Genomic DNA, 12,013 nt, shown 5'->3' on the forward strand with positions numbered 1-12,013 from the left:
TTCCCTCTTCAGAAGAACACATTCACAGCAGTTCTGGGATCTGTACTTGAACACATTCCCTCATAACGGTACGATCAAGTCTCCGCCTGCCGTTCTTCAACATCGACACTCAGCTGCCGAGTGTAGCTGCTGACACCGGGCCACCTGTTGTCATTCAACACGACTATAAAACGATACCTGATCATGTAATGGAAGTTTTCACACCTTTATTTCACATTTTAATGCCCCTGTGAGGAGGAGGAGGAGGAGGAGGACCTTCAGCACGGTGACATTTAGTCCCGCTGGGCACAGTTTCAACAGTCATGGTCATAACATAGCATTATCTGCACGGTGTAATACTAACAGTTAATACTTTCCTTATTGCCGGAGGAAAGAGGTTTTATTTGGTGAAGGGTTAATTGCAGTTTTTCCATGTTTTCCATTGCTGTCACTTGTACTTACAAAGCTTTTCCATATGGGAGAAAACACTCTATTGCAAACATGTAACAGGCCAAAAACATAGCAAAACAAAATTCAAACAAATGCACATTAAATAAATGAATAACTGAAATCACATGCAAATGTTATGTCAAGCAAAAATGGAACCGAAAGGTGTGGAGCTGTAGTAGTTCAAGGCAACGGTTTCACCATCCAAGTAACTCCTTCATCAGTCAGTGGTGGCCAGGTAATCTGAACCACACCTTTGGGATGCACACCAGCTACTTAGATGGATGGCGATTGGCTGGCTTGAACTGCTACTGTTAGATATCCAACGACCTTCATAGACAGACGCACGCAAAACAACAAACAAGATTCTAAAGCTTATGAGACCGTTTAGGTTACAGTGGGGTTGTGTTTGGTGTTTGGTGCCTCGTCTTCAGCCCTTCAGCAGCCCCACCCGCTTAGGTTTTCAAAGGAAATGACAGGGAAGAGTAAAAGCTATTGCTAGATCCCACAGACACCCGGTAGCCAAAGCTGAGTCAGAGTAAACACATGCACTCACTTGATTTCAAATCCATCAGACATCAAGAGTTCAACCTGCTTAAATGCTCTTTTCCTCCTTTTCCCCCATTCATCCATCCACCAAGTGCCAACCAATCCATCCAAAGTTTATAAAGTGGTGATGTGATTGTGCATTCCCTTTAATGTGACGGGAAAAGAGAGTCCCGGGGGGAAAGGTGTGAGGGGACGGAGTACAGATCCAGGCACAAATGAGGCTGAAGGAGCAGAGGAAGGGCGGAGAGGTGCTACACACGCACGGCGCTTCCGTTCACTTGTGCCGGACGCAGCGGGCTGCGTGGAGGACCGGCGGGAGCGGGAGGATGGGGAGGCCGTGGAGCTTCTGCGGCGTTCCCTCTCACGCTGATGTGCTCCCATCCTCCCTGGAAGGTAAAACACACTTAAACATCAATCCAGTCAGGATTTAAAACACAGTTAAGACGTAACACACGCCCGTCAGTCTCCTCCTCTCTCAAAATGTCTTAACGATCCCTAGATGCCTTTTGAATACACGGAATGTAGCACATATTGATTTTAACCGGGGTGTCACAAGATCTGCAGTTCTAACTTTAGCCACAGTTATGTTATTGATTGAGTTATTAATATGTATTGTACAGATCATTTCTAAATGACTTGTATTGATCAGTCAGACAGGATGATCATGAACTCACCCCCACACCGTAGTCCCAGGACTGGCCCTTAGGCTGCATGGGTCCCAACCCAAGCCTGTGGCAGACGGCTCCAGGAGTTTCAGCAGGAAAACCTGGAACGCCGTCTGCTACGATCCATACCTGGAGCAGGGAAAAGAATCGAATTGAGTCATCAAAATATACTTTCTACCCATGGTGCTGTAAAAACATCTGGCTGTAAGCGTGAGCCGCTCGGCTGTAACACACACACACACCTGGTCCAGTGGTCCCACAGAAACCTTGGTGACGTTGTTGGAGATGAGCTCCCAGGCTGAACCCTGAGGGTAACTGGGGGTGAGACCCTGTCGGTACCACAGGTTACCTGCAGGAGACACACACACACACACACACACACAGATTTGAGCTTAAAGGTTTTCTGTGAAAGCCCATTTATGAAAATCTGTCAATTATAACTTTTTTAATTTCAATTTTGACGTTTGATCTTAAAATTTACTTTTTATCTCATCATTCTGACCATTTTTAATTGGGCTTCCAAAAAACCCTAAAAAACAAACAAATGTGATGTTAGAGAGAAAAGTCTACTCACTGTTTTCATCCACAGCAAAGACAGAGGTGCGTCCCACAGAGAGCTGTCTCAGGGTCTGCCTCAGGGGAGAGGGGATGTGGTACCAGCACTCTCCTGTAGGGGGACATAGCTCCTGTCAGTCACTATACTTTCACCGCCCCCTCAGGTTCATCATTTGGTATCGATCGTATCGTGTGTGTGTGTGTGTGTGTGTGTGTGTGTGTGTTTCTTGTTGCCGACTGACCTGCAGGGTTTTGTGGGGACACGGACCCTCTGTAGAACACGGCTCCGTCCTTGGCGATGGCCCACACCTGGCTGGCTCCACCGATGGAGATGGACTTAAAGGGCTGATCTGTGCCGACATGGAGCCAAGAGCTGCCCTGTGACGACGACGACGACGCACACACACACACACACACACACACACACACACACACACACACACACACACACACACACACACACACACACACACACACACACACACACACACACACACACACACACACACACACACACACACACACACACACACACACACACACACACACACACACACACACACACACACACACACACACACACACACACACACACACACACACACACACACACAGGATTTAATGAAGAGTGTGTGATGAGTGTGAGAAGAGTTAATGACTTATTGGGTTCATTCCTCACTGCTGGGTTTTGGGGACTGGCACCCAGCCGACACAGGACGTCCCCCTTGTCGCTGAGGGCCCAGAGGGGGACCTGCTCCATGCTGCTCTGGGCCAGGCAGGGCATGAGTGAGATGTCACTCAGGAGGATGGGCGGAGCCTGCTGCCACGGCCCTCTCACGGTGATCTTACACTTCCTGTAGACGAAGGATGTGATCATTTTGCTGCCGAGGGATACAGGAGTGTGTGTGTGTGTGTGTGTGTGTGTGTGTGTGTGTGTGTGTGTGTGTGTGTGTGTGTACCTGGTCCATCTTCTGCGCCTAACAAAGTCTTTCATAGTCTTGTGTCCATGAAATGTCCTGGAAGAAGGAAAGAGATAAACCAGTTCAGTGATACGTCCGTCCCAGTGATGAAGATAAGAGGACATTTGTCTCGGCCACATACACAGGGAAGTCTGCGGCGTACTGCCAGCCCTCTTTGTCCGTCCCTCCGGGGACGTTATAGTCCACGGTCCACTCCGACACCTAAAATGCAAAAAAGAGGGTGAGGATGGCGTGTGTAGCGATAAAACAGGAAGAGGAGGAGGAGGAGGAAGATTTGGCATAGGGGTGAGTTTCCTACCCAGGACCACTGAGGGGAGGGGGGGGTTGTGCTGCTCTTGGTGCACTCCTTCATCCCACACTCATCACTCCACATGGGACGGTCTGTAGGAAGTCCTCTGGAGGAGTGAGACACAACGTTTACATCGGAGGACAAACTCAAGCACCGCAGCATTATTTGCTTCATCTTACTTGTCCGTGTATCCCGTCATCGGGTTCCACCTCTGGTTCTCGTACACGTGTACGTTCCTCACATCTGTCTGCTCCAGCATCTGCGCTGCGTCACCTGGAGGAAACACACCACCTGCTTTGTATTTACAGTGTGTGTGTGCTTGTGCGTGTGTGTGTGTATTAGCGTCAACTTGATGGCAACAGATAGCAAAGACTTCAACCATGCTCAAGCAGGTGCACGGCGGAATTCAAAGCTGGAAGCAAGTGTTATGGATCAATTCTCCCTCGCATGCGCTTTAACAAATTCTTGGGAAGTTAAGGAAAAAGATCAATCAAAGGGAAACTACTGAATATTAAAGAAGATGACCAACTGGGAGCTAAATGAGGCTAAAGTCCTCTACAGTGGCGTCTTTACCAGGGTTGGACTGTTGCCCATAGCGCCCAGTGTAGACCCAGGCGGTGCCGTCCCACCCGATGCCCCACACCAGCCCCAGACTGTTTGACTCTACACAGCGCAGGTGGCCCGGGACCTGTCGCCAGAACCTGCAGCACCACACAGTGGAAGCAGCCCAGCGTTAGCCACACTTACTCGTTAGCACACATGTCAGCAAGTGGGAGCACACGGGATGTAAAGGATTAGCGACACATGTAACACAAACTGGACGAGACGTGTTAGGACGACACATCAACACGTTAAGAGAGACACGTGGGTTCAGATATTCAGTGTAGAAGACGAGGGAAGAAGACGAGGTTAGCGGCAATGATGTCATAGTGGTGCATGCAGAAGACAGAGGCTGGAAAACAGGAGCAGAGACATAAAGGACAGAAATCTAAAGCGGACGAGACACCGTTTGGTCCGAGTCTCACATGAGGTCACAGGCCAGCGTGTGTGCGGGGGCCTCCAGAGAGAAGGACGGCTCGTGAACCATGACGTCCCCCTTTGAGGTGGCGGACCACACGGCCTGTCTGGACGGGGGGCCCCTGATGCCCCGGGACTCACAGCAGGACTCGGACAGCAGGCAGAGCTGACGGACAACCGGGGAGGGGGGGGGGGAGACAAGGGGGGAGCGTGAGCAGAGAGACACGCGCTCATGGACGTTCTACCCAGCATGCATTGTTCTCTGCGCTACATTCCCAAAGTTACCCAGTCGTCCATGTCCTTCTGCGTCTGCGCTGCCAGGACTAGAGGCCACCTCTGCCTGGTCCTCTGTGCCGTGTACACAGCGAAGGCGTGGGGACAGTCCCTCAGGACGGGGACCAGCGCCGTCACCTCGCTGACGAACACGTGAAGGTACTGGAGAGACAAACACAACGTCCATCAACTCATGGACGCTCGATGGACTCGGAGCTTTTAAAAATCGATTACAACGCGATGAAGAGGACAACCTTTTTCTCGTCGTACTGGGTGTAGTAGACGAAGAAGATGCTGTCCTTCCTCCCGTCAGACCTGCTGGACTGCTCCAGAGCCACGCTCACGTCCACCCAGCGCTGAGGTTTCCAGTCCCTCCACCAACGCAACACGCCCTTACGCACCCACACAGACTAGGGAGTGACACACACACACACACACACACACACACACACACACACACACACACACACACACACACACACACACACACACACACACACACACACACACACACACACACACACACACACACACACACACACACACACACACACACACACACACACACACACACACACACACACACACACACACACACACACACACACACGATAGAGACGGTTCAAAGACATCAGGGAGGCATCAGAGAGACAGCCCTGTCCCATAAAGTGTCCTTTGGTCTTACATGGCTTCTCTCCAGTGGTTTCTTTCTGATTTCCTCTCCGTGTTCAGGTTGCTGCTGTTGGCTCCAGGCTGCTGATTGGACCGGAGTCAGAGACAGAGAGCTGGTGAGGGGACCTGACAGACACACATGCTAGTCAGACAGACATAACACGGATACCAGACCCAACACAGACACACACACATGCACCACAGAGACACACAGTGGATCATACACACACTGTGCTGCCAGTATGTGCTGGATACGGTGTTGATGTGTTTGTGTACCTGCAGGACTGAGCCAGCTGATCTGGGCCCTCACGTCCACGTCACAGCCGCCGCCGGAGATCCAAGCCCACACGGGCCCGTCCTCCTCGCCGACCCCTTGAGAGGTCTCCAGACCCAGGGGGTATGTGGCCCCGGTACGCCCGTCCCCCGCTGAAGGCCCTGCGCTCTGAGCTCCTCGAGCCGCCTCTGCCCCTTCCAGGTCTACGTTAATCCAGGGGACGTCCTGCCCCGAGGGATCCGGGGTCTGGAGTACGGGAGCAGGGGGAGGTTCCCGGCTCTCTTCCTGCGGCGCCTCTGCTATGGACTGCTGCATCATGGGGGTTTTCTCCCGGTCCGAGACCAGGCTGTTGATGAAGCTGTCGCTGGCGGGGATGAAGGGTTTACGGACGTCTGGTCCTGAGGCGGAAGCGCCGTCCTCTGACGTGAGGGGGGGCGTAGGCGAGTCCGCCGCACCCAAGGGAACGATGGAAGAGTCCGCCGCCTCGAGAACGGGGGTCTCATTAGGGCCGTTTGGTGGCTCGGCAGGGCCCAACTCTGAGTCTGAGTCAGTGCAGCTCAGGACTGAAGTGTGTGAGGCCTCAGTCTGCGGGCCACCAAACTCACACACACCCCTGCTACCACCCCTGCAAAACACACACACACACACACACACACACACACACACACACACACACACACACACACACACACACACACACACACACACACACACACACACACACACACACACACACACACACACACACACACACACACACACACACACACACACACACACACACACACACACACACACACACACAATGAGACAGAGGGACAGATTGAAGCATGAAAGAACATGAATCTGAATGTGTGTGAGTTTCATTTAAGCCGGAACTTTACAACAACTGAACCTGTGTGGCTATAGAGGGCAAAGGTCAAAGCCAGAGATCTCAACTCGTGTGTGTGTGTGTGTGTGTGTGTGTGTGTGTGTGTGTGTGTGTGTGTGTGTGTGTGTGTGTGTGTGTGTGTGTGTGTGTGTGTGTGTGTGTGTGTGTGTGTGTGTGTTCTTTGGCGTCTCCACAGACCTGGGCGGTAGTAAAACCTTTTCTCTGCTTCCCCATTGGCCGGAAACAGGAATCCAGCCTTTCCCACTGGGCTCAGACGGAGTAACACCCATTCTGAAATACAGCCCCCGATCCTCACCCACCGCCCACACCTGACACACACACACACACACGCGATTATTTCAGGCAAGCACAAACAAAACACACACTTGGTGTAACCTGATAGCATGTCCTACCCTCGCCGCACAGAGACATTTACTCTCAATAGTCACAACAACGAAATTCGATCGCATCATTCACATCTATTAGGAGAAATATGATCGTAAACCCCGATAACATTTAAATGATTCACTCCTCTCGATCGCACGAGAGGCAGACCAGACGGCCACAAGCATCTGCTACTTTATAAGGCCATATACTGTAACACTGCCACCTGCCATCTAACATAAGCCACGGCCATAATTGCCAGCCTGAAATATGAAATATGGGAAATGACGACGGCGGCTTGGCCAGCTTCTAATTAGGGAATCTCCCATATGTCAGGCTAGCAGGAATATAGTCTGGGGATATATAAGGCCGGGGCCCGGGGTGCTACTGCTTGGACACTGGCAACCGCGGCTGGGCTTGACTCGTGTTACATGGCAGGAGAAGAAGAAGCTAAGAGGAGGAGGAGGGAGGGAGGGGGGGAGGAGGAGGAGGAGGTGTGAAAGTCGGGTTTGCAGTGCTAGCAAAGTCCTGAGTGCTGGGAGTCGGAGCCAAAGCCTTCATGGCCCCCCGACCCCTCAGACCTGATCTGGCTCGACCTGAAACCAGATCCGAGATCCAAGGGCGACGTCAATCTGTCAAAGGGGAGGGGTGGGGGGGCAGAGGGGGTGGGGGGGGGAACTGGGTCGCGAAAGCTTTAAATGAATCAGAGAAATAGAATAAATAAAGACAAGACATGCTTAATCTGGATCTGTATCAAAAGCACTATATCAATACTTGTTGTTGTCTTTTGTGTTTCAGTTTAAAAGCCAAAACAGGTTCAGGCTCAGGTTTGATGAAGCAATAATGAAGCAACATACTGAAATGTGAAAGCTGTTAAACCTGATCATTGAGTCCCACGTCCACCATCATCATTTCTCCACCGATGCTGATCCAGCCTGAGCCACAGGGGTTATGGGAGTTCACACCGCGTCTGAACCACACCTGGACCGACACACACACAGACACACACACACACATTTTACGAGCGTGATGAGCACATTATTCAGATTATAACACGGGGTTAAGAATGTGGAGGGCCTGTTGTGATCCACCTTGTAGTCTTTGGTGACGACCCACACCACACTGCCTCCCACAGCCACATGAAGAGTCTCAATCTCCTTCACTGGTGAGTCCACCTCCACCCATGTGGTGCCTAAAAGAGCAAAACGCTGTCTGATAACAACAACAACAACAATAACAACAACACACATGAGCCGCCGCTGTGGGGGATTGATGAAGATCTACAGTGCACCTGTGGGGCTGTCCAAGCTGAGGCCCGTACGGACCAGCAGGCTCCCGTTCCAGAGTAGAGCCCACAGGAGGTCCCCGGGACCTGCTGATATCTGGGCCACCTCCTTGGGCACTTCTACCTCCTCCCAGCCGGAGCCCTCCGGCACCCGAGGGTGGACGCCCTCCCTGAACCACACCTGCAAGTCATCATACTGTCATGCAGCTTGGTTTATAAAGATGGAGGCTAGTCAGACATACAGTTTCACTTAATGATCATTCAAATCTTATCTTTCCTTCTTTTACTAGGAACAAGCATCATTCTTCTTATCACCTCCAAACTCTTAACTACAAACATGAACTACCAACTACAACGACATGCACATCCATGATTTGGGGGAAGGTCAAATTAAATACAGGGCGAGTGAAGTTCAGGTGCAGATTCCTCCAAATTACTTGATGAAGGATCTGAATTCTGATTTCTGAAACCTCCTCTGACCTCCAGAGTGGATGTGATGACAAAGATCTTCTCAAAGGTTCTGTTTACATTCTGAACCTCTGAACAGGGATATTAGAGACATCAACAGCATGCGCTTGAATGTGTTCCTTGAATTTTAAATGTGACCAAAGAACGTGTTTCTTTAGTTCTATATTCTTGCTTTGAGGACAGCGTAATGAGAAATCCCTCACTACGTTATATGAGGTCATACTGCCCTCTAGTGGCGAGTTGTTGTAAGTCAACTGCACATGCAGCAGTCCAGCAGCCTGTTTCTATGACATTCAAACTGGGGGCTGGATTCACTGATTAGCTCCTTCTCTCAGACGGCTCAGCTGTTTGCAGACTCTCTGCACACTACGACACACAGTTTGAGACCCAGTTTGTGTAAAAAAAGGTGTTTGATCAAGACCGGTTTGGCTTTGTGTTAAATGATTATAATATTAGACCAGCACCACACTGGTCCAGTGGACTGACCTGCCCTTGCTGGGTCACACCCCAGAGGTAAGGATACCTTCCTGACTGGTCGCTCAGCTCCCAGCCTCCGCAGCTGATGTCACAGAGTGGCAGAGGCGGCTTCCTGGGATTGTCCAGAGGGATCTGTGAGAGGACAAATGAAAGAGAAAACCCATGACTCAGCTATCGTCAGCGGACAAAGTACGTGTGAGAATGAACATCTGTACTCCCACCCTGATAACTACAGCTTACCTCATGGTCTCCTCTGTCAAACACTCTTACTCTTACTGTTATAATCTGAAATGTTTACACACCTTGGCCCAGCTGCCTTGTGCTGTGTATCTCCTGTAACGGATCCAGCGCCTGCGACGGACACACGAGTTCCACTTCTTGTCTGGGGAGAAGTTGGCCGGGAAGTCGACTGCGTATTCCCAGCCCTTGATAGGACACACACACACACACACACACACACACACACACACACACACACACACACACACACACACACACACACACACACACACACACACACACACACACACACACACACACACACACACACACACACACACACACACTAAAGTTACTCCATGGATATAAAGTGCTGAGTGGAATTATGAGAAAGAAAGAGCAGTGTGTGTTCCTGTGTTTATGTGTTGGTTCTCACCCCAGTCTGGCTCGGCTCTCCTCCACAGCTCTGGTCCACATACCAGTCCCCTTCCCACTCCCAGCTGCGGGAGGGTAGTTGGAAGCTCTGGAGCGGCTGGGGATTCAGGCCGGTCACGTCGCTCCACGGCCAGCGGTCAGTGGGCAGCAGTGTGTCCGTGAAGCCGTCCACAGGGTTCCACCTCTGACAACACACACCAGTAGTTACTTTATCTGAGATGTGTTCCCTTGTTATTGGTCTTTGTGCCGGTGGTGTCTCAGGCTGGGGCCTACCTGGTTCTCATAGGTCTCCTCCTTGTAGCGGATGGAGGTCTCGCTGGGCATCATGTTGAGGTAAACATGGTGGTCACAGCCGACGCCCCAGCAGCGTTCCTTCCCCGCTGTGATGCGCTTGAGCTCCAGCAGCGTGTCGTCAGCACGCTCCCAGTGCTGGCCAGCTGTGGAGAGGCTGTACACTCTGCCGTACACATCCACGGCCCACAGCAGTGTGACGGGCATGATGGAGCCTGAGCAGAGACAGCATGGTGGTGCTCATCATCCAAAGACTGTCTGACTAACTGCAAACATCTGGAAGCCTTATTGACCTGTGGCTATGGGGAATAGCGTCTGTAACTACATTTACAATACAGAATTCTTCTTTTACTTCACCGTCTTGTGAACCAATTTAGGTTTTGTTAGATTTATGTAATTAAACTAATTACAAACTCACACATTTATGAAATTGAACACGTGATTTATCTGCAGAATGTATTTATGTAACTCTGACTCTTTTCTCTGAATTCAGATTAATTTCAGAACTTTCCTCTGTTAACACATTCCTCCATTGGACTACCCGTTTTTAATTTGAAATATCTAACCGGAAGTCAAGTTATTTATTATTTAATTTGACTTGACACGAGCTTTATCGCTTGATACTAATCCTACTATCATCAGTCTTCAATAGGCCTTTGCTGTGTTAGAGAGAATAAAAACTAAATATGCAATCACTGGCGCTATTCTAGCATCTTATATAAGATTCCTGAATGCAATGTCAATAAATCAAAGGCCTGTAAACAATGTGAACAATGTAAACAATATAAACCTGCAAAATAAATGGTGGATTCCGGGTTTTCTGGGCGCTTTTACGCACAGACTCGCAGGTGTATTTGCAGTAAATAAAGCGTGAGAAGCAGCAGCAGCCTACCTGGATATGCTATCTGATCCGCGGTCGTCAAGGGAATATCAACAGACGCGCCATGACATCAGGTGCAACAGCCGATCCCTGCATATCCATGACTCCTGCTGAGAGGGAGCCGTTATCAGCGTAAACAAACACACAAACAAACACAAACTGCACCGTTATAATGACATATGGACACAAGAGATGACACACAGGCGCGCGCAGCCTGCCGCAAAGTCGGTCTAAGCTGTTTACACGTCCTGCAACCAGGGAGACTTTGCGTCCATGCAGCAGCTACTTACGTCCGCGGCTCGGTCATCATCAAACCCGCTGACCTGCCAAGGTGAAGTCGTTCATAAACATCCCGGAGCGGCTCTTTAATTCACATTCTAGCTCAAACCAGAGGAATGCTTGGTTCAATTCCGAGTCCACAACAGGAAATAGAGGAAGCGCGGCTGTGATTGGTCGATGCTCAGCAGGCGTGCTGAATCCGCTCCTCTGATTGGTCCATCACTGCAGCCTTTTTCTCCCCTTTCTGTCGCCGCTGCTGATGGACGCGCATATTTCAATAATTTATTCAGAGCTGCATTAATTATTTAAGAACACGGTCGGATTTACTTGTTGGGCTACAGTTTGGAATAACTAATTACAAAACCGCCACAAAACCGAGAAATAACCTCAGTGAGACCATTTAGAGACTTGAGTCTGTGCGCCACTAAGACCGACAGAGCTGATTTAAAGTTACATTGTTTTAGTGTTCAGGTTGAAGAGGACATGTTGTTACACAAGATCGCCATGTCCACGCATGAGGACAATGAAATAATAAACCATCTGATGCAGCCTCGCAATTATTATTTATTCAAAACCATTAATTAATTAACTTTATTTAGTTAAACATTCAACATGTGACAAACTCAAACCCCATGGCTGATAGTTTAAATACTTTTTTAATATTTTTTATTCACTAAAAGACATTTGCATTTCTCCAGGATTCCAACACTCGCAGACTCGGTCG

The 12,013-nt window shown here is 50.0% G+C and overlaps 1 protein-coding gene across 3 annotated transcripts; it reads right to left on the bottom strand.

Annotated features, from left to right (window-relative positions):
- Positions 1–191: 191 nt before the first annotated feature.
- Positions 192–11,419, bottom strand: tecpr1b (tectonin beta-propeller repeat containing 1b). Of its 3 annotated transcripts, none has more exons than XM_076138823.1 (26): positions 11,301–11,419; positions 11,023–11,117; positions 10,113–10,345; positions 9,841–10,023; positions 9,488–9,610; positions 9,195–9,317; positions 8,247–8,421; positions 8,047–8,147; positions 7,835–7,936; positions 6,770–6,900; positions 5,703–6,325; positions 5,440–5,510; positions 5,009–5,164; positions 4,767–4,916; positions 4,490–4,647; positions 4,038–4,165; positions 3,644–3,737; positions 3,474–3,570; positions 3,297–3,376; positions 3,155–3,211; positions 2,875–3,049; positions 2,438–2,573; positions 2,215–2,307; positions 1,883–1,989; positions 1,650–1,769; positions 192–1,361 (listed from the first exon to the last, which is right to left on the bottom strand). In XM_076138823.1, exons 3-26 carry the CDS (start codon positions 10,335–10,337, stop codon positions 1,227–1,229), a joined length of 3,543 nt encoding a protein of 1,180 aa, XP_075994938.1. In that variant the 5' UTR covers positions 10,338–10,345; positions 11,023–11,117; positions 11,301–11,419; the 3' UTR covers positions 192–1,226. The 3 variants fall into 3 exon arrangements, with proteins under 3 accessions (XP_075994938.1, XP_075994936.1, XP_075994937.1); XM_076138821.1 differs by having other exon boundaries at positions 5,440–5,552; XM_076138822.1 differs by having other exon boundaries at positions 5,440–5,552; positions 11,023–11,120.
- Positions 11,420–12,013: the final 594 nt, after the last annotated feature.

This window comes from Genypterus blacodes, unplaced genomic scaffold, assembly GCF_046128005.1.
Source record: "Genypterus blacodes isolate CSIRO-AG114 ecotype Tasmania unplaced genomic scaffold, CSIRO-AGI_Gbla_v1 ptg000401l_1, whole genome shotgun sequence".
NCBI classification, from domain to species: Eukaryota; Metazoa; Chordata; class Actinopteri; order Ophidiiformes; family Ophidiidae; genus Genypterus; species Genypterus blacodes.